Source organism: Rhinatrema bivittatum, chromosome 4 (genome assembly GCF_901001135.1).
Source record: "Rhinatrema bivittatum chromosome 4, aRhiBiv1.1, whole genome shotgun sequence".
Classification (NCBI taxonomy): domain Eukaryota; kingdom Metazoa; phylum Chordata; class Amphibia; order Gymnophiona; family Rhinatrematidae; genus Rhinatrema; species Rhinatrema bivittatum.
This window is the reverse complement of record NC_042618.1, coordinates 101,613,553-101,636,809: the sequence shown is the minus strand read 5'-3', so window position 1 is coordinate 101,636,809 and position 23,257 is coordinate 101,613,553. Positions and strand designations below refer to the sequence as shown.

Below are 23,257 nucleotides of genomic sequence, written 5' to 3'. Positions count from 1 at the left end.
CAGTGATTACACACCGCCTCACGTCCAAGCACAGAGAGTGTGAGGACCCCTCCCCCCGTCAGTGTTTCTCAGCACTATGCAGTACAGCCTGACACAGAGGCTGAGACCACGATGAAAGATGGCAGAACTCTATTATGGCTGAGGACTGCACAGTCAGGGAGAATGCCACCTGTCAGCGTCCGAGGCACTTGGAACAGATGCCTTATCTTTTCCAACCGTGCAAGCAGCAGGTCAACGTCACAGTAACTCCAGCGGAGTGGAGAGAACAGTGTGACGGTGGCGTCCCCTGCACTACTGGTGCTCTGGGTAAGGCATGGTGGAGGATGGCGGTCCTATGGCATTGTCCCCTCCAGAACCGGCTCACCTGCGAGTCCCCCAGGGAACGACAGCAGTGAAGTCCCTGGCGATTGAAGATGCTTATGAAGTACTGTGGACGTGTCTTGCAATCTCTGATTGCAGACACTTGTACCTAGAGCGGAGACGGTGCCCGTAGGGGCCCACGGCGCGTTTGAGCTCACCAACACAAAGCCACCACAGGGCACCCAGTGACCTGACTGCGCTAAACCAAACTGTAATCAGTTTGATGGTATATAGCACCATCCCCGGCGCCACAAGTACCCATGGACGTTGACCTCCCGGGGGCCCCAACAGAGACCCATGCCCGAAGACATCAACCAAGGAAGCCATGGGCGTCTGCAGGGAGAGGCCCTGCATCCTATCCACAGGTCACTGATGCCAAAAAGAACCGATGACTACCAGTGCCAATGGCATTTCCCCTCGGCTCACTTATTCATCTGGGGGTGTCTATGCTGACAGCTCGAAGTCCTCGCAAGCATTACAGCTAACGAGAGCCTCGCTAGCGCCCATTAACATTGATGGTGTGTGCATCCCTTTGGGACCACCAGTACTAGGATTATCAGCTGAAGGGTCAGCCCTGAGCTTCTCAGTGCTCCGTAGTGGACACCACCCAGGAGCCTTGAGGGCACCGGACACTACATATGAATGCATCAACTCACCAGGGTGCCTTGAGTAGATGGATGCCCCTGCACACGATCCGTAAGAGGCCAAAAATCCCTTGCCACCCAAGGGCTTCAGGGTCTCACAGGGGATTCAAAGAGCCCTGGCAATCGATGGCCTCAGGGTGATAAGGGTACTCAATGGCGACCCCGCTCCTGGTCTGTGGAGGTAGACGTAGTCTAGGTGATAATGAGACATCGGTGGACCAAAGGCCTCTACGTGGCCCTGCACCTTGAGTACATCAATGGTATTGGGGCAGCACTGCATCGTGATGGCATTGAGATCATGCTGGCACAGAGGCCACAGCATCAAAGGTACACACCTTGACGCATAGAGGGCCTGCCACCTTGATGGATCGTGGGTGTTGATGGCATTGAGCACCGTGGGCATCAAGGGCCCAGCAGCATCGATGGTACCGTGGTCACCACAGCATTGAGTGCAGCGATGGCATCGAGTACCTCAAAGGTACTGTGGCATCGAGTGAGCTACACTGTGGCACCGAGGGCACTGTTGGGACCACGGAATCAGCAGCATCGAGGGCATTGACCTGCACCGTACTCTGCCCCTTGATGCCCAAGCTGGTGCAGCGAGGCTCCAGTTCCGATGCAGACAGCATCAAGGGTGACCATGGTACCCAAAGGTGGGCCTGGTCCCCGACATGGTCCAGACATCGATGCGTTGGACAAACAGTGAGCTGGTCACAGCCGTGCACGGGCAACCGTTCATGGGCATGGCACAGAAGTGCGGCAGCAAGCTGCTAGCCTAGACTCCGCTCACCCTCTCTCCCAAGGAGACTGCATTACCAAGGCAGGAGGGGAGGCAACGCCATCCAGGGCTCCCGCCCATAGAGGCTAGCTCCTTGAGATATGGGGAGGATGAACTCTACCCCACAGGAATGGCATGGTCCTCGATCCTTCCACTGTCCAAATCCACTGATGCCGACTGATCGGTGAACCGCCATGGAACTCCAGCACGGGTAGAACTCAGGCAAGTCCCCAGGCTCAGCAGCTTACATGGAGCACCAGACTGCACAAGTCAGTACTGTCAGCACTGGAAAAAAAGAGGAAAAAAAAAATGAAAGAGCAAGGAGAGGACACAGGTACAGAAACTGCAGGAGCAATTTTTTTTTTTTTAAAGTAACAGACTCAGGCTGCACAGGGGAAAATCCACCATGTGGCCAGCGGAAGTTGGAAAGAAGAATAAAAACTACTTGGAGAAAAGGAAAGAAAAACAGCTGCAGCTCTAGAAAAAAATCCCTTACAAAAACTGTGAGAAGAGAGCAAAGCTGAATAAGAAAAAAATAATAATGCACGAGCTCAGAATCCGCAAGATGACAGCTCCGCGGAAAAAAAACAGACTGAGGGACTCTGCCTAGGGGGCAGGGTGATGACTACAGCGGCACATGCTCAGTAGGGCATGTTTGAAAGTTCTAGAATCTTTGAGATCAAAGTTCTGTGCCGGGCTCCATCTGATGATGTCACCTCATGCGTGAGGACTAACATCCTGCTGTCCAAGCAGGAGTTACCCTTCTGCAGTTAGCATTGCTACTGTACACAGCAAGGATTTCGGGGAAGTAAATTCTACATTTTACATCACTAAACAAACTAAATTTGGGTAATCACTCAGATCATAAGCAGGCTAGGCGGAAATTTAGAATGTGTTTTTCTTACAGCTGATGAATTGCTGGGCTGTCAACCCCCTTTAAAGGATACAAACAGGTTTGTTTTTCAGAGTAACAAAAACATGCAAATATAGCATGCTTGAGAGCCACTGCATAGAGAAATTAGTGCAGATTATTTAAAAATTGTGTAGCGAAACCCAGGAAGCAAGGAAAGATGGCTACACCTACAGTGGTGGCCCTAGCCAGCTGACGAGTGGTACTGAAGGTACCCCACAACCATCAGAGTTTCTGCTTACAGTTAACACAGCCCACGTGAAGGGGTCTGCAGGAAAAAAAAACAGGTCTACAGAATTATAACTGTTCTCAGCTTGGCTTAAGAACATAAGAAAATGCCATACTGGGTCAGACCAAGGGTCCATCAAGCCCAGCATCCTGTTTCCAACAGGCTTCTGCTCTGGCATCTCAGTATACTGAGATACAGATTGAATTCTGGCACTTCAGCTTATTTAAAAGGCTTCCTATGGGATCTTACAGGAGGTGTATACAAGCAGTAACAATCTTTGCAAAGATTAGCTTTTTGAAATATCCATTTGTTATAGGCTAGGAGGAACGCAAGGGTTTATAATATTCAGTTGGGGGAAAATCAGTGTGGCTGTCCATCTGCTTTTTACAAGTAGCACATTTCCTAAAGAAAGTGAAACTGGTTTTTCATGCAGCTGCAGGTCGAGAGCACCACCTACCTGCAGTATTCTGCAAAGGTCAGGACATAGCACTTCTCTTCAATGCAGGCAACACTGTTCTCATCCTGGTGACGGGATGCAAAGATCTCATTCTACAAAACAGTGCAGACAGGAAATGACACACACCGCCACAACTGAAGAGCGAACAAGCCACCTCAAGGCATATCTAACACATACAAATCCCAAGGCAACTGCTGGAGTCAGCAGGCACATTCAATTTGCTTTCACAGAAACATACCCTGCAGTTCTTCCCTGCTGTTTGATTAATCTGCCTTGGTCTGCAAAGAGCTTCTGAAATGGTCTATAGTCATTTACAAAGATCAAAACCAAGTCTCCCGAGTGAGTGGGACCATCAGTAATCATGAGAGAGATTAGTCCAGCAAAATCTTGTTTGCATACTTGTAGTTTGCCACAGATGCTGCAGGAAGCCTGATGCCAAGCTCCAAACCACCACGCACCCGACCCAAAGCCTGCTGCCGAGCTCCAAGCCCTGCATGCCCAACCCAATGCCTGCTTCCAATCTCCAGGCATTGTGTGCCTGAACAGAAGTCTGCTGACAACTTCCTAGCCACTGCCGGTCCTGCAAACACCACATGAAGTCTACTGCAGTACTTAACAGGTTAGAAACACCCGACCCAAATTACTGGACATGCAGACCGGAAACACCTGGGGAACAGAAGTGACCGTCACACACCACTGGAGAGCAACGTGACTTGTCCCTCCTAGATTCTGAAGTTGAGAAAACCTCCCTGTGGCCACTTATGCTGGAGCAGTGGTACAGGCATGTCAACTCTCAATTTCCAGTACACAGTGGTAATCCAGAAACCAGACATTCTGTATACTGTCTATAGCTCCACGGATTTATATTCTGCCTTTTGTGACTGGTCAGCCACTTCAAAGTGGATTTCATTCAGGCACAATGGGTATTTCCCCCCCATCACCAGAGGGCTCACAAGCTAAGGGCCACATTTATTAAGCATTTTTCCCCCATAGAAATCAGGCCCTACGTTTGTACCTGAGGCAACGGAACGTGAAGCAACTTGCCCCAAGATTGCAAGCAGCAGGATTTGAACCCTGGCTTCCCCGGTTCACAACCTGCTCCCCTCCACTCCGCATATCCCCCTACCAAAATAGCCCGAGATTCTCTAAGCGGAAAACTAAACTGGTTACCTGGTGCATGCTGGAATTGCGGCCTCCGTGTGTATGCTCTGGTCTGTAATACCAGAAGAGACTCATCATGAGCTCCCCTGTAAAGACAAAAAGTACCGTTTCAGGCCAAGCCTCCAAGAAGCAGGGGTCAGAGGAAATGATGTGGCGAGGTATCCGTTCAGAGTCAGTTTTTCTTGGCTCCTGTGCTTTTCGACAGGAGGTGGTAACAAACCCTCTTTCTGCAACTGCATGCTCTAGGAACCAACCAGGCACAGCACAAAAACCTTGACAGTAAATATTGATAACGAATGTGGTTTCCTCCGTCAGTAACCGAGGCATACTCATGGATCAGCAGAGAAAAATGCAAACAAGCCACAAATGATGGGCAAATTACTTCTGGGGAATTGACTACTGGCTCTATCAGGTCTGCTCCCCCAGAGGAATGTAACCTGATCTAAGGGAAAAAAAACCCACTCTGGTAAGAAAACCAACACCACCTGTTAGTGACAGAATGTTTAACCCATTGCTGCCAGACAACCAACCCATCATTTATTTACATGGCATTTATGGAAATGTCAAAAAACAAAAACCAAAAACAAACAACCCACAGCTTGGACTGAGCGCTGACTTCTGTTGCGTGAGAAACCAAAGTGGCAGCCCGACCTCCTGCTAACATTTCTTTGAGCTGATCCCTGAAAGCTGCACCAAAGAGCTCAGCTCCCCTGGGATGAGAAGCCGCACGCTGTATTCTCGAGGCAGGCACATTTGTTAGGATGCAATACCTGTTTTTGGGTCCTCCCACAGCGCCGAAATCTTTGCCACATAGGGCATTGATTTTTTCCGCGGGCCCGATTTCAGTAGGACTGTGTCTCGTACCCGGATGACTTCGCCCTCTCTCTCCACAGCCTGGTAACTCTTGCGAACAGCAGGTTCAGGCTCATTCTAAATGGAAAAGGGGACAGGCAGAGTAAGTGCGACCACAAGAAAAAAGAGGAGACCACCAAGCTACTCTTCCCTTGCACTCGATTCGTATCGCATCAATAAATATCAACTCAGGTGTGGATCTCCAAAGGACACTCACGATGTGCAGAAATGTAACACCCATCAAAGCACAGTAGAGGCGTAGGAGTTTAAGTTAGCTTTAGCAGACTGCTACCACGCGAAAGGCCTAGCTTCTACTCTCAAGCCCAGCTAGCAAGGACGGAGTATGGACCTGTGCCAGCTTCTAAAGGAGCCACAATCCATTTCTCTCAGCCAAAAGACGGTTGCTGCAGTGCCTGGGAGACATGGGAGGGGGTCGTGAATGTGGGCGAAGCCTGAACAACTCAGGAGAGGCCGATTCCAGCTGAGATGGAAGCACCACTAGAGGGAGTTACTGGGCAAAAATAAAAAAGTTTAGTTGCATACAAAAGAATCCTAAACTACCCGTGTCAAGACAGTTTTAGGCATCTGAAATCCCTCTTGTGTGTTTCCTACTGCCACGATGCTTTGACAATGTTAGTCTGGGACTATGGTTAAACCTTGCATGTGTAAACTCTTGCTGTCCCATGTAAAGACCAGACTAGACCCATTCCTCTCCCTACATTTTCTTAGCGAAGACACTGGCCAGAAACACAAATTGGGTAGAGTACTGAGACAAGACCTCAATACCTGATCGGATCTTTGTTACTGAAAGTGTAAGAGAAATCCTTCCGGGGACAGAATTCTCCTCTGTAGGACACCTTGCCGCACCTCGACCCTCATTCCCTTCCATTACATTCCTCAGACGGGATGTTTACATCCCTGCTGCCCTTCCATGTAGTGCACACTAACTCAAGCATATGGATCCCGACACCTACCACCACATAAACAGCCTTTTCACACGGGGCTCCGACGGGTATCCAACCATTGGTTGCTCTCCTCCTGCTGATTCGCTGCTGTTTCGGGTGAGAGTGGCCCCTGGATGCCTTAGTATCTGAAGCATGAAAACAACCTGTAGTATTCCGGACTCCGGATTTGGAGCCGCTAGGAGGCTTAGAGCTCTGTGGGCACTCACGGGCCATTTTTAATCGGGCCATCGTTTGAGGTTCGGAGTTGGGAGTTTGTAGGTATGGAACTGGCTCTGCAGCAGGTGGGACACTGGGTACAGGACATCCTGAGAACGGGTGAGCAGGTGACACCGGGTGCCCTGCTACAGGGATTGTGAGGCTAAGCTGGTCCAGAGATTTGCAGCTTTCTGAAAATAGAAAAATATATAACAGTGTATTCATTATTTCAAAATAAAACCCTGGCCAAACAGAACTCTCTAACATGATTCTTTTGTTTCACACTCATTTCCCCCTCCCCAGAACTTCCTGGGCTTTCAGACCGAAATTGTTACTATTAAGTTTTTCTTCCCTTTCACCCAGAACCAAAATGCATCTGTCATTAACTGCTGAGTAGCAGTCTTGAACAAATTAAGCGCACATCAGCATGAAAAACCAATCTGGGAATTCTCTAACTTGCGAAGAGAGTGTGTGCATTACAGCCCCCTTGGCGGATTAGAGTCCATAATTGGCACTGTAAGAACACATTTATCATAGCGTGATCGAGCTTTCAGTCATTTGAGCCTCACCGATGGATCAAAATCTAAATACTTGACTTAATTTTGGATTGTGAAAAGCAATGATAAACCTGCAAAAAAACCGTATGAGAATGTTCCTGCTGTTTTTCACCTAGGTTGAAAACTTCAAAGTTAATGTTAACCTTGACAACTTCCTGGCTAAAGACGAACTCTAAGCAAGCAAAAAAAAAAAAAAAAAGGGGGGGGAGAGGCTAAAATGCCAAAACAAATCAATAAGAAAATTACCACATGGTATATCTATTACGGATGGGCATTGGTTTCATCCTTTTAGGCGGTATGCTCATATCTCGTGGACTTTATAGTGCACAAGTAAAAACGGATCGTATGCATATTTTTTTTTTTTTAATAACGAGGTCTGCGCATACGATCCGTTTTTACCCGTGTACTATAAAGTCCAAAAGGTATGAGTGTACTGCTGAAACGGATGAATCGAATCCATATCCCTAATATCTATACAATTAAGAAAATTATTCAAAAAACAAAAAACATTCAATTATACTTGCCTGTCAGGTGGGGGAATGTATGCTAATACAGAGTCAAAAACAGTAAAACTGAGGTTTGTTGGCAGTCATCCGATACAGTTTGTTACAAGACGTTAACAAGGAACCCTACATTAGATCTGCAAAATCTTACTTTCCATTTTGAATTTGGAAAAAGACTGTGGATATATTAATAAGGAATTTGATTTCCTTTTTGAGAAACTTCCACGAGTTTCACATCTTCTTATCTATTACCTAAAATTCACAAGTCTGCCTCTAACTCTCCCCCAATAACACAAACACACTAGACAGATAGGGGCAGATTTTAAAAGCCCTGCGCGGCGTAAATCCAGCTGGATTTACGCGCGCAGGGGACTTGCGCGCCTATGTTGCATAGGCCGCCGGCGCGCACAAAGCCCCGGGACGCACGTAAGTCCCGGGGCTGTGGGCATGGGGCCAGCCTGGGGGCATGGCCGAGGTCTCCGAACCAGCCCCTGGGCCGGGGAATGGCGCGCCGGCAACCTGCCAGCGCGCGCAAGTTACGCCTGCCTCAGGCAGGCGTGACTTTCTTAAAGGTGGGGGCTGGGGGGTTGGTTGAAACGGAGGCAGGCTGCTCGGCATGTGCAGGTTGCACAATTGTGCACCCCCCTGCGCATGCCGACCCTGGATTTTATAACATGCGCACAGCAGCGCACGCACATGTTATAAAATCGCGCCGGGTTGCGCGAACAAATCTACGCCCGCGCATAACTTTAAAAATCTACCCCATAGTGCCAAGTTCTGGATCCCTTTTGAAATCTGTCTCGTAATTTGTTGAGAAATTCCTGCAGTTTTCTTTGCAAATTATCTAATTTACTAGAAAAGATTTTTCTTATTAGAGGCCCTATACGCCAATATCTTTCAAAGAGAGCCTAGTAAAAGTAAAACAACCTTGCAAAGTAAACGTTTCATACATGGGTACCTACTCAGGGGCAGCTCAAGACAATCTGCTGCCTGAGGGGAGGGCTGAGATGGCACAATGCAGGTCAAATCACTAAGATGGCCCTGGGAAGGGAGAGGTAAGGGTCCCCTTGGAGTTTGCCCCTTTTGATGACTGGAAATGCTGTGGAAGTGGGCAGGCAGAGGTCAGAGTTTCCAGATAAGAAGGTCAGTGATGATATTTCTAGGAAGCTGGGAACCCCATCATCCTGGAATGTGGGAGATAAGTGAATGGCAAGGGTCAGTGCCTAGCGCCCTCTCTCAGGGCTAGTGCAAGGGTATTAGGTACTCTGCGAACCTTACAGCCTCGCACCCATCCTCCCCAGCTCTCACCACGCACACAATTAAAAATTATGCATTTATAACAGATTTTAAAGGCATTCAAAGTACAGTTTTCCGATGTAAAAATATAACATTCATGTTGTAAGTGATATTTACATGCAGTGCTGTGATGACAATGAGCAAATTCTGCAAAAGAGACACTTAGAGCCCATAGGCCTATTGTAAAGTGTGTTGGGTTTGGGCTTAGCCCTCAAAGACATGAATGAAATGAAGTACAATTACAATATAGTAAACCTCCCATTCCAAAATGACACTAAATGCCAGCACTCAAACAGTAAGAACCCCACTCGTGAAAATGCAACACTGCAAATATTATACCAAGCCCTAACACACTAATACACCTTCTATTAAAACAGAAAAGGCCAGGCTGCTATAGATTCCTATACAGAAACTACACAGTAGCAGAATACACCTCCATCACACACCAGAACATAGACAGATCCTCGCCAAATACAGAATAAAGTGACCATAAAGTATAAAGATAAATGCACAGACAAAAAATTGTACTGGAAACTGCAAAAAGCCAGACACTGAATGTAAAACATCAGTGGAAAAAAAGAAACATCATTCCTTATAAACAGTAAAATCAGAAAATATATAACAATAATAATAAAACCATACTAATAAAAATACATATTTCAAGACAGCTGATGAATAGAATATCATTATATAATTAAGTTCATATACAAATTTTTTTGAAAGTTCCCAAAAGCCAATAAAATATTTCAAAACAGCAGATACATCAAACATCCAATAAACATTAAAACTAATAAGAATAAAAAAATTCCCAGCTTTCCATACCTGGGAACTTTTGATTTAGTCATCTTGAAATTGTCCTGGATTAGTGTAGGAAGGGGAGCTACACACAAACTTTGTCCACGCTCTCTCACAGACACTTTCTAACAAGCGTATGTTCATTTTCAAAACACATTCACACGCATACATATACACGTGCACTCAGTCACACACACATGCTCAATCACACTATCACACGCTCAACTATTCAAATACACATGTTCGCTCACACTCTCATATGCTCATACCCCCCACTCCAACTCTTTCACATGCTAACACACAGTCTTCCTCACACTCTCTCACTTGATCGCACACATGTTCGCTCATACTCTCACATGCTCCCTCTTGTCCAACCTTCCCTTCTATTCCCTCAGTCAACCCCTTCTCTTCCCTTCCTCCACTTTCCCTTTCTTCCCCTCTCACTCACTCAGCCTACTTTGCTTCCCCCCTTCCATCCCATATCATTCATTTAACCCCCTTCCCCATGCCATTCTCTCTCACTCAGCCTGCCCTCGCTCATACCCCAACACCTCTTGCCATTCACTCAATCACCATGTCTCTCTCCTCCTGTCCGCTGGGCCTGGAATCCTCGCAGGCATGTCATAATTCTGCGCCGCCGGCTCGGGGGGGGGGGTGCCTTCCCGCTCGCGGGCCTGGGATCCCGTTGAGCATGTTACAATTCTGTGCCACTATCGCTAAGGACTTTCTGTCTGCGGGGTTTGGGATCCCCACTGGCAATTCATACTCCAGGCTGGGGCATGTCAGACTTCTACGCCACCTAGCTTTCCTCTATGTGGCTGTTTGGAAAATGAATGGTTGTGTTGGTTCATTATTTGTTGTCCTTTGGAAGCGCTAATTGATATTTTATTGTATGGAACAGTTCTAAAAAGGATTTGGTCATTTTTGACAATTTATATTCTTGCGAGTCCAATCTAAAAGATGTTCATCAAAGAGATATAGTGAAAATATTTTCTTTCAATATATTAGATATGACAGGAAGAATTCTGCATCTTCTGTTTTAGGAAGAAGACATACAGGAATCATTTCTTGAAGTTTGATAGTACTAGATTTTAACTTAAGCATCAATCAATGGATTTGGGGGAAAGAAGATACCCTATAAACCCAGAAAACTATAAAAAAAAAAAGCATATGTCGATGGGGATTACACCGTGAGGAATTGGATCAGAATATCTGCAGTCTCTCCTGGATTCTTCCCAAGAACAAGTCAGATTATCTGGAAATACTGGAATGTTTTGGGTCAGTCATTTTTTATGACACCCATCAGAGGGCATCACAATTTAAAATATCAACTGGTCTCTTCCATATTACTGGTTTTAAAGAGGACACAAACATCAATATTTGGGACTCCTTTGTTTGGCTATCATAACTGTGGCTGCTGTAGGGTTTGAGATTTGTCAGACTGCAAAAAAAAAAATAAAAAAAAGTTCCTACATCCTGTGACTGGAAAGTCCTATTTGTAATTATTTTATGATCTGTGAGTCTAGCTTTGCAAGATTATATATTTTATATCTATGTGATTGTATCTATGATTTTATCTTGTTTGCTCTATGCAGAACAAACAAGAGCCACTGATAATATTGGTATAATGCCCCATTGGTTCCACACTGATAATTCTAACCAGATCGCCTCAAGACCTGTGTGGGTTTGTTTTTGGTTTTTTTTGCAATAGGGAGCAGCAGCTATACAGATATTTTTTTGTTCAGTGCATAACCAACTATTTCACTGTGATTGGTTATAGAGAGCATATATTTTTTTTTTTTAGGGAGGGGGGGGTGTGAATTCTTTTTTCCATTCGATACTGCCCCTATCCACGATTATACCCTGTAGCTATTGGATCAGCTTGCTACGTGCTTTCTAAACAGATGCTACTTCAGGGCTAGTCATAGATATCATTTGATTGGTTTACTGATGACATGTACTCTTGTGATGGCCACTAGAGGTACTTCAGCTGAAAGAGAGAGCAATTTTCAGTTAGATCCATAAGCTTTCTGAGAAAACATTCTGGGTTCTAGGCTTTACACGCATTTACCTATCCTGTAAATTTGGTTGCTCCAGGAGATATTGTCTGCATAGACAACTCAAAACAGAAGGGGTGGAGGTAACCTGCACAGAGTGGCATTTACAACTCTAATCAGAAGGCATGGGGGAAAGCAATATAGTAATGTTAAGTAGTAGTAGTAGTAACCTGCACCGAGTGGCAGATACTACCCTGAACACTTTGCAGGGCAGACCAGATGGATCATTTTGGTGTTCATCTGCCACCATTTACTATGTTTTATGTTTAAAGGTGAATTTTAAAAGCCGGGGGCAAGCCAAAAAAATAAAAATCGGGAGATGCACCTGCATGTATGACATGCACACGTCCACCCAATTTTTAAAGCTGCCCACATGCATGCTTAAGTCCTGATGCACGAATCTCTCACACTGGACAAAAAAGGGGCAGATGGTGGGCATGGTGTGGGCGAGGCATGGGTGTTCTGGGGCAGGGTCAAGAGATGTGCACGTCCTGTGCCACAACACCTTACTTCCCCTATAGAGGAGGAGTAAATCTTAAAGCATTTCCAGGCAAATGGGAGGGGTTTAAGGGGTTTGGGGTAACTGGGGGCAGTGCGGGCTAAAGAACCAGGGAGGTTTGGAGGACCTAGTCCTGGACTGGGCAAACTGGGCACGGCACGGACATGCGCCTGTTATCAAATTCCCTCACTTAAGTCGCTCAAACCCGACTTACACTGCTGGGCTCGCACATGCTTAAAATTAGGCGCCTAGGCTATTTTTATAACATGAGCGCGTACGTGTAAGCTGCCGTCCCTGTGAATTCATTGTTTTTCCTTTGATGTCAGTGTAGCTGACTGTGCTTAGTGTAATCTGACTACATGCTTTTTGTCAACGAGATTTAAAAATGCTTTTTGGGTTTTTTGCTCTTTGTAGTGTGTCAGCATTTCAGTTTTCCGATAACATTAAAAAGATTGAGTATATGTTCTTTTTTTTCTCTTATGCAAAATCTAGATTTAAACTCGGGAGTTTTTGCAATATTATGACTGCGCTGGGAGTTCTGACTGGGAAATTAGAATGGTGCTTTTTCATTCCCCTCACCTCTTTTCCCACGCTTCTCAGTTTAGTCTTTATTCTGCCTGTTTAAAACGCTATGTCCTTAAAACTGTAAACCACAGATCTATACTTTTGATATCTATTGCCTCCAAGACAGCCTGATTAGGGTGAAACCCAGTTAGTTCATGTCAGGGGATGAATAGATGATTTTGTGCATTCTGGTATGGATGGACATTGATTTAAAAGGAAGGTATTGTGTACATTTAAATACTTTAATAGAGAGCTGACTTGGCTTTTATGCAAATTTTGACTACAGAAGTATTTTTGGGGCAAGTAATACTAAATCAAGTTATGTAAGTTATTAAACTAAAAAAAAAAAAAAAAAAAAAATCAAAAACCCACAAATAGACCATTTGGTGTCATGTGATTCTCCCATCACTCTAGTACACTGCAAATTAGTTCCTGACAGGTTCAAATGATACCATATAGAAACCATATAGGCATGTTTAACCAAATGTTTCATTTTTTAATTTTATTTATTTATGGATTTCAAATAAATTCCTTATTGTATAGATAATACCATTTTGTAATATTGATAAAAGAGCTTCAACATGGCTGGCAGAAGTTGTTCAGTCTCAAATATTCCCTGTGAGTCGGTCTATAGCATGAAAACCGTGCACTATACTTGCGTGTTATTTCTTCTTTGCTAGACTAACATTCAGCAAACAGTCTCTTTTGTTAACATCCCAGCAGGGGAGCTGGAGCAGGGCGCGCTGCAGGTACCCCTGTTTCCATTCCCTGTCAGAAAACATCCAAGACTCCCATATTATAGAAGTTGGCTCCTAATAGGTCAAAGAGCAGCCTGCAGGGTGATACCTTAAGAAAAAATGGTCACCCAGCAGCAGAAAACAACTCTTTCAAGTCATTTTTTTCTTCTGAAGGGTATGCGATGTTACACACACCAGGAAGAAGGGATGGGGCGGGGAGCAGAAAAGGATTTAATATTTGGGCTACTAATACAAAACTGAAAATGACAGACCTGGTACATAAAAAATAATTCTTTTTTTTTTTTGTTTTTTTTATAAACTACAAGGCCCCTAAGCAGTAGAGTCTTCTTGATCTTTGTGTATCAGAGCCTATCATATTTTCACTAGTACTATGGCGAGAAAGCCTAGAAAACACATTTTCTAGTACACAAATGGTAGCTGAAGCCGCACGGCAGTAATTCTGGTTCACCACTAAAAGTTGTCAGCGTTTAGCTGACAGACTTGTATGTGTACGAGGAGCACAGAACAAGTGGGAATTGGAAGGAAGTGGAAATGTTGCAGGTTCCTTAGTGACCGCTACAAATGACACTTCTGCTCAGCAGACACAGCCACCTAAGTACTAGGGAGCACAGTTTTTCCTGTTTACACAGCCCTCTCTGCTGTGGCTTCTATTAGTTGTGTTTTTATGCAGCACTTCAATTCAAAGCGCTCTGCATACATTACAGTGAAAAGGGAAACATTATCCTAACCCTAAAGTGACTGACTAGAAAATTACAGATTTTAAATAGCCAAGTTAAACATAACCAATCAAACAAAAAAACAGCGGCCTCAAAAGAACAGACAGAAAAAAAATTAAACTCAGATTGTGAGCCCTCTGGGGACAGGCAAATACCTTTAGTACCTGAATATAATGCACTTTGAAGTGGCTGAAAGGTGCAATAGAAATCAAAAGAACGAGATGCATAGATAGCAAAATCGGCAGCCATTCCTGGAGCCTGAGTGAAACGCGGCATGCGTGAGATCTGAACACCAGGGAGAGGAAAGCAGGGTACCCGATGCCAAATCCCTTCCTCAGCTCTATTCACCACCACCACAGGGTCTCCTCTCATCTCTAGACCTGCGATTTTACTCTCTTGTATCCGTGCACTTGCCTGTGGCTACACACAGATACTTTCAGCTGTGCCACTGTTGAACTGTCACCTGCCCAACAGCTAAATTTAACAAGCCATAGATTTGTTTTAAGCTCCGTTTACTCATCTGTTTTCCAGAACTACACTCAGAGGTTATCCGTCAAGAGACCTAACGTGAGGCAGAGCACCTTTTAGCGGGCCTGGTCAGGACCCAGCCCATTCTGGATGACGGAAGCTCCATTCCCTCCCCCAATTAAATCTATGCAGTTACCTCACAGTTCAAACGGCTGATCTGAGCTGTGAAGGGCACAGGAGGGCTTCTGGATAATGGATCTACAGATAAAACGTACTCTGTAGATGTAATTTTAAAAATGTAGCACTTACACTACAAAAAAAAAAAAAAACACAACCCCCAAGAGAAACGAGAGAAAATATTTACAAATTTAACAGAAAAAACACACAGTTCTGTCAGATAAGTACAAACTGGACAGATTCATCTCTTGTAAAGATGACTGATTAAGAAACAGCTTCCCAGAAATTGGGTCTATCCTCCAGATGACACAACCTGAAACTATTTTTGTTAGCGGCTGCTTATCCTGCAGTACCACAGAACATAGGTTATTTGCCTGAAAACAAAGACGCAAACCAGTACAGATATTAAAACTACTGGTATCCTTGCATATCAAGCCAAAAGCAGGAATATATATAATCAGGCTACTTTACATGTAGCTTCTCAAATGTGGTTTCCCTAATTGTGTGCGCTAAGAGCCCTAATGGTAGTTATGTAAGGAAAAGGACAAGCACATGGTTTTTGTCAGTCTTAAAAAGGCATCTGACAGGGTATTCAGAGAACTGATTTGGAGATGCATGAAAAGAGGGATATACCAGAGATTTACATACAGCTGCTGAAAAATATGCACCAGCAAGCATCTCAAGATCTGGTGAAAAGTTCTTGTGAACAATGGTAAACTTCCCAGTCAAAATGGGAGCAAGGCGAGATATCTTAAAGGATATGCAGGAGTCACCTCCATGGGGCACCTAGTTGCCAACAACATTGCGCTCTCTTTATTTAAAATGTGTTAATCGCTAATGCTCGACGCCCTAAGTGATATACAAAATACATACATAAAACATAAATAAAATAATAAAGACAAGATAAAACACTGAAATAAAACAAAACAGTAAAAGACAGAAATCCATAGCCACTAAAATATCTTCATAGATACAAAGCTCAAAACAAATATAAAGAGCAGGAATGAAGTACAGGAAGACCTGGAAAGATGGGTACAATGCATGGAAGGCTGACTATCAGCAGGAAAATAGGAGAAAAAAACCATAGTACATAGTGGTAAAATTCAATAATGAAGGTGAAAACATTGAAAAAAAAAAAAGTAGAGTTGAGGGATTGCAGACTATAAATTACTAAAATAAATAAAATAAAAAATGTGCCTAGGAGGAACAATAAGTGCAGGCAGATGCCTTTTCGAGAAATCAGAGTAAGGACCACAACCAGATGTCAGACAAGACCTAGTGGCCCACCCAGTCTGCTCATTTGTTCTAGGCTACACTGCTAAGGATATATCCCAGGTGCCAACTATAGAAGCTTGGCCAGCTGAAGGATAATACAGTACTGCAAACACACCCTTCATTCGCTCAAGTGAGGAGGCAAGGGGAGCGATGATGAAAAGAAAAGGGGCAGATAAAGCATGACCTAACACCACCACAGGCCGCAGGGTGGCAGAGCTGCAACCAATGGGTTACAACTCTTCAGAAACTAGGTTGAGGCTGGGCAGGTTGGATGTGACTGTGCATCATTCACCAATGCCATGAGAACCTAGGCGGCTGGATGTTCGGGCAGCAGCCTTGCTAGTTTTGGTAGCTATTTGGATGATTACAAAGTTGGTGGAGAGACATGGGTTGGGGGAGGAAAGGAACAATACTCATGCACCCGGGATTGTAGAGAGCCTTAAGAGCAAGACCAGAAAAAAACGACTTTGATAAAGAGTGACTGTCCTAGCCCTTTTCCTATCACTGCCCACTATAGCGATCCTAAGCATTCTTGAATTCTGACACTGTACCAGCTTCCTCCACCTTTACTGGTCAATTATTCCAGGCATCTACCACTCCTTCAATAAATATTCTCTCATGTATCTTCTGAATCTTCTTTCCTATCCTAACCCTTGCCCTTTAAATTCCTTTTCTAAGGAAAATTTCACATTGCTGTGAGGTATGGAAGCCTTTCAAATATTTGAATGTTTCTATCATATCCCTCTTTTTCCCTAGCCCAAGCTCATTTGGCATATCTTAGACATTTCTGTGTAAGGTGGTACAGACCCCTATATAAAATTTTGTAGCGCTTCTCTGAACTGCTTGCATCCTTTCAATGGTCTTACAAAGGTGTGGCCTGCAGCACGGCACACTACACTCAATGGGAGGGCGGGCTATTTATTCAGATTTTCAATTTGCCTCTCCCCAAAGGCCCAAGGCAAGACTACATTACATAAAACACATTCCAACAAAATAACCACCAAAAGTGGGACAAGCATATAAACCTTGAAAACAGTATCACAAACCTGGTAAAAGGGTTATCAACATACAGCCATAAATAGTCTCCAATAATGTACGGTATTTCATGCCAGCCAACAACCAACACTGCTCCTATCCCATAAAATAAGTCAGTCTAATTGTTAGGGTTTACATTAGTGAACATAAGGTTGCAATCAATTTGAAGGCAGCAGTGAATAGCTAAGCTTTAACACACTCCCTAAAAGCTAAATGAGGGCTTCCCAAACCTGGCTTGTGGATCCCACAGCCAGTTGAGTTTGCAGGATATCCAACATGAATATGCGGGAGATAAGTCTGTATGCACTGGAGACCCTGTAGGTGCAAATTTATCTCCTGAACAATCAATGATATTCTGAAAGCCCAACCGGTTGTGGGGTCCTTAGGACAGGTTGGAAAGCCCTGAGCTGAATACATCTTCGGGACTCAAATCTGTAGGCAGAGAGTTGCACAAAGATGGGCCAGCATAGGAGATTGCCCTTCTCTGTGTAAGTACACATTTAACTTCTCACTAGTGGCCTGAATCAGAACATTACCCTCTTTCCTACTGCTGATACTTCTACTTATGCAGCCAAGCATTATATTGGCTGGCTACCTTCACATCCTCTGAGACAATAATCAGTACTACTACTAATTTCTAGAGCTACTAATTGTACGCAGTGCTGTACAAAAAACATACAATACAGTCTCTTCTCCATGAATCTTGCAATCTATTCAAGACAAAAAAGGCACTTTTAAATCTTAACCCCAGTTCTTCTGGCTTTATCCTTGTTGGTATTAACCATTCCCAACCTTGGTTTTTAAGCTGGAAGTCAATAAGGCCAAGGGACAGCCTGAAGCACTAATTCGGGAAGTTTATTCCAGGTGTAAAGCACAGCAAGGTGGAAAACAAGGAATCTGGAGTTGAAAATGGAGTCAAGGTAACAGAGTGTGACTTAGATGAGAAAAGTTCATGAAGAGGGATGTGGGGAAAAATGAGAGGAGAGGTAATGAGAAGCTGCAGAATGAATGGTCTTATAGGTGAGTAAAGAAGCTTGAACTGTACGTGGGACTGGACGGAGCCAATGTTGTGACTTGAGAAGTTATAAGGGTGTGGCAAAATTGGTAGAAGATAAATCATTCAGTAGAATTTTGAATAGATTGCAGAGGAGAGAGATGGTTTCACTGGGAAAACCAAGAGGAACAGATTGCAATAGTCATAAGAACATAAGAATTGCCATATTGCTCAATCACAGTATTCTGTTTCCAACAGTGGCCAATGCAGGTCACAAGTACCTGGCCAGATCCCAAACAATAGACAGACCCCATGCTGCTAATGTCCAGGGATAAGAAGTGGCTTTCCCCATGTCTACCTATTAACACTTTATTGACTTCTCCAGGAACTTGTCCATACCTTTTTTTTAAACCCAGCTATCCTAACTGCCTTTACTACTAAAGCTTAACTGTGCACCTAGTGAAAAAGAATTTCCTCAGATTTGTTTTAAATGTGCTACTTATAAACTTCATGGAGTGCCCCCTAATCTCTGCATTTTTTGAAAGAATAACCAACCAGTTTACATTTATTTTAAAACATTTTATATTCCACTTCTTTCAACTTGTTTTACAGAGTGGATTACACATCATACTTTCATAAGTAAACCACAAACTAATTTAAAACACAAACAATAATAAATTCTGCAATACATTTCATAAGAATAAAAGATATAAACAGAATGCCTCATTAAAATAAACAGCCTTTAGCTTCTTTCCAAAACATTTTAGATCTTCCTCTGTCTGTAGCTCTGCTGGAAGCACAAACTGGGGCCAATAAATGAAAAAGCCCAGACCCATGTAATTTGATGCTTATAATCACACACATTTAACCTATTCTATTCCACTCGTGATTTTATAGACTTCTATCATATCCCCCCTCAGCCATCTCTTCTCCAAGCTAAACAGCCCTAACCTCTTTAGGCTTACCTCATAGGGGAGCCATTCCATGCCCGCTCTCATTTTAGTCTTCTTTCTCTGTACCCTATACCAGTTCACTATATCTTTTTTTGAGATGTGGCAACCAGAACGGAACATAGTTCTCAAGGTGTGGTCTCACCATGGAGTGCTACAAAGACATAACATTTGCCACTTTATTCGCCATTCTTTTCTTAATAATTCCTAACACTCTGCTTTTTTGACTGCTGCCACAGTCCAAGTATCGTCTATGATGATGCTCAGATCCTTTTCCTGGGTGGTAACTCCTAATATGGAACCTAACATCATGGGTTATTTTTCCCCATTGGTATCACTTTGCAGTTGCCCACATTAAATGTCATCTGCCATTTGGATGCTCAGTCTCTCAGTCTCGTAAGGTCCTCCTGCAAGTACTCACAATCTGCTTGTAATTTAACTCCTCGAAATAATTTTGTGTTGTCTGTAAATCTGATCACTTCACTCATGGTTCCTTTTTCCAGATCATTTAAAAATACATTAAAAACACTGGTCCCAGTACAGATCCCTGAGGCACTCCACTGTTTACCTTTCTCCATTGAGAAAACAGACCATTTACTCCTACTCTCTCTGTTTCCTCTCTTTTAACCAGTTTGCAATCCAAAATAGGACATTGCCTCCTATCCCGTGACTTTTTAATTTTCTTAAGAGTCTCACATGGGGGACTTTGTCAAACACCTTTTGAAAATCCAAACACATTACATCCATCGGGTTCACCTTTATCCACGTTTATTAACCCTTTCAAAAAATATGTTGCAGATTGTTGAGGCAAGATTTTCCGTGGGTACAGTACATGAATGCAATCTGCTTTGAAGTGTCTGAAAAGTGGAATATAAAAATCAAATAGTGTTAATTCATACTGGCTGTGCCCCATGTTGTTCCATGTTCTGTGATTTTATTCTTTAAAATAGTTTTTCTGATTTTTCCTGGCACTGAAGTCAGACTCGTCAGGTTCCCGGATCACCCCTAGAGCTCTTTTTTTTTTTTTTTTTTTTTTTTTTTTAAAGATCAGCGTTATATTGGCTAATCTCCCCTATGACATTTTCCAAGTTCACTGTGAATTGTTTCAGTTTAGGCAGAATATGGATAAGAGTTTTGGTAGTGTTCAGAAAGGGACAGATATTTGTGATGTTAGAAAGAAAAAATGTCAAGTTTTATACCAGTGTTTGTAGAGAACGAGGGGAGTCGAAGACCCTAAGCTGAGGGGACTGGGAGGATGACCGTGTTAGGGCTGGGAGGAAAGGTAAGTTTTAAGGTGGTGATAGGGCATCCGGGCAAGCAGACTGAGATTTGGGCCTGCATTCCTGGTAGACACACAGTTCTGGGAGGACATCAGAGCGACAGTGCCGAGAGGCTCATTTATTGATATATCCCAGATCGCTGTTTTACAGTTTCCAGTTCTTGTCCTTCTACAAGAAAACGTAGTTGTGGATTATTATACCCCAAAAGCATGATTTTTACACTTTTTTGCACATAGGCTTATTTTCCAAACTCTTGACCATTCTTTCCAGTTTTTTCAAGTCGCTTTTCATTTTTTTCCTCCCTTCCAGTGTCTCTTTGTTACAGATTTTTGTACCATCTGCAAACAAGCATATTTCCCCACCAAGTCCTTCTGCAATGCTACTAAAAGATATTGTAAAGACCAGCCCGAGCACTGACCCCTGGGGTCATTCTTAAAGCAAAGAGAAATAAGTGGCATTCCCAGGATACATAAAAAAGAAAGGTGTAACCCTTTTTCGTATTTTTCTGGTAGTCCAAGGGCACACAAAAAAATTGCTTTTGGGGCTCTCTCCTTTTGCCATTTCTCCAATTCTAAAAAGGCCCAAGGAGTGCATTCTTTCTGTGGGGAAATGCTTACCCTTTTAGGACCAGGCAGTAAATGGGAATCCTCTTTCAGGTGTGCTACTGTCCCCTTTGGTGATGTTATAACTGTAGAAACAGGCAGGATATGGTGAGGGTGTTGAAAAGAAGCTTTGATTTGCAGACATTAAATACATGTCCAGTCGATGTGTTACTTGTCTTTCTTCACATCTGTGTTCAGTCTGGGCCATACATGGGGAACTCTTCACTCTGTGCAGGTGTCCTTAGTACTAATCTCTCGGAGCAGCTCACTCCCCTTTTCTTGTCTGCAGGGCAAGGGTCCCAGCTGGGAAGGGAAGTCCCCTGACTCCTTAAAAAAAAGTCTCGTACCTGCAATCCAACAGAGTCTCAGATGTTTCCCAGCTTGTGTCCTGCGCTCCCCGGGGTGGAGAAGCGGTTGGGGGCTCCAACTGATCTTGAAACTCTTCTCTTCTGGACGCCTTCTGTATTTTGACCTCTTAGAGGAAAAGGTCCTTTTCTGGGTACCAGTAGGGTTTTTACAACCCAGCCACATAGTGAAGAGGGGTGGTACAAAAAAAAACCAAACCTCCTCATTACAATGGCTCTCTCAAAAATCCAAAACTTCACCACTGGATGAGGAGGAGTCACCGCAATCCTTTCACTGGATGGAAAGGAATAGCCCGGTCTTCTCCTTCCTGTCCTTCAGTTACGGGAGCTGCCTCACCAGCAGGAACAGGATTACATTGAGGCACAACCAAAATCCGGAAAAACTTCTTACTAAAAGTTGTTTTTCCTATCAGGAAGGGAGAGCCCCTACCAGGCAAGGGGTGCACTGGAATTGGGCAGTCTCCCAACCAAACACAGCGCAGAGCTCCTCTCGCAACAAAATCCAAACTCCACCAGCCACACTTCCTAAGGCTCCGACCCTCCCTTCGGGACAAGGCAGCCTCCAGGGAAGGCGCTGCTGCTGGAAAACGGTCTGTCCTCTTCACTGCCGCTTACCGGGGGAGGAAGCTATGGCTCGAAGAAAACTATGGAGCCTTCTCATGACAATTGTGCACTTTGCAATTTTTATTAAAAGGATTATAAAAATCCTTTTTGGGACCAATGATTAAAACCAGGCAGAGTCAGGAGTCTTCCCTACTTCTGATTGTAGTAGCAGCGCCCCTGTTACATAATTTCAAATGTCTGTAGTGATCGCTCTTTCCTCTTGCTGGCTAGGCGTGATCACTAAATGGCCTGTTTTTGGGCACATAAAAGGAAAAATTGTATAAGAAGGCAAGATGCCCAGTACGGGTCTATGGATAGAGACCTTCATTTTCCATTTCTATTTTATTTTGCCTGGGAATGTCAATATTAGACCAAAAAAGACAGTGGAAAAATAACTTTTCCGCCAGTTCTTCCTGTGTATTTTAATTTCAATTATTAAAACTTACTATCCCGCTTGATAAAACATGCTATTCAAGTGGTGGCACAATTTTAAAGACGTTAATAAACTTCAAACTATAAAAATATTTAAAAAACCCCAAACTATATTGTAACAAACATAAGGAATACAAATAATAAACCTAAAATCTAATTAAAATGCACTACATAATCATCATACAGCAGTTATAGCCTTACCAAACTAAGGCAATAGCCTCTGCAAAGACAGCTTACATATTGTCAAATGCCTTACTGAAAAACCAGGCAAAATAAAATGAAAACTAAAAATAAGAAGGTCCAATCTATGGAGCAGAGTATTGGGGAGAGCGAGAGAGAGAAAGAGAATGAACAAGTTGCGAGTGTGACAGGATGAGAATACCATGTTAGATGCTTGCAGTGACACGAAGTGAAAAGGTCAGGAACAAAGAAGTTACGAAAAGGCTGAAGGTGGCAGAGATCACAGCCAAGATGAAAAAAAACCAAACAAAAAAACAAGACTGGTGTAATTTGAACACATGGAAAGAAGAGATAAAAGTTACATTAGCATGAAGGAATTTGAAGTGCAGGTGAAGTGGAAAAAGCCAAGAGGAGACCAAAAAAAAAAAAAATAGGTGTGGATCAATAACATTCAACCGTGAATGAGGCCTGCGGTTCAAGCAAAAGAACAGACTTAGATCTCAATGAGCAGGAGCCTTGTAGGTGGAGAAAAACCCCCCAGAAAAGATATTTAGAAAAGCGATCAACATGCAATGCAACAGTCTCAAGAAACAAAAATCA

At 43.6% G+C, this 23,257-nt stretch overlaps 1 protein-coding gene across 4 annotated transcripts in view; it reads right to left on the bottom strand.

The window, feature by feature from the left end:
- BAHD1 (bromo adjacent homology domain containing 1) overlaps window positions 1-23,257 on the bottom strand; it is a 219,409-nt gene that overhangs the window by 6,102 nt on the left and 190,050 nt on the right. For all 4 annotated transcript variants that reach the window (XM_029598542.1, XM_029598544.1, XM_029598541.1 and 1 more), the window contains exons 3-6: window positions 6,366-6,742; window positions 5,310-5,469; window positions 4,549-4,625; window positions 3,379-3,470 (exon numbers count right to left, since the gene is read on the bottom strand). In XM_029598542.1, the coding sequence (XP_029454402.1) occupies window positions 3,379-3,470; window positions 4,549-4,625; window positions 5,310-5,469; window positions 6,366-6,742 (706 nt within the window). The remainder of the gene's footprint in view (window positions 1-3,378; window positions 3,471-4,548; window positions 4,626-5,309; window positions 5,470-6,365; window positions 6,743-23,257) is intronic.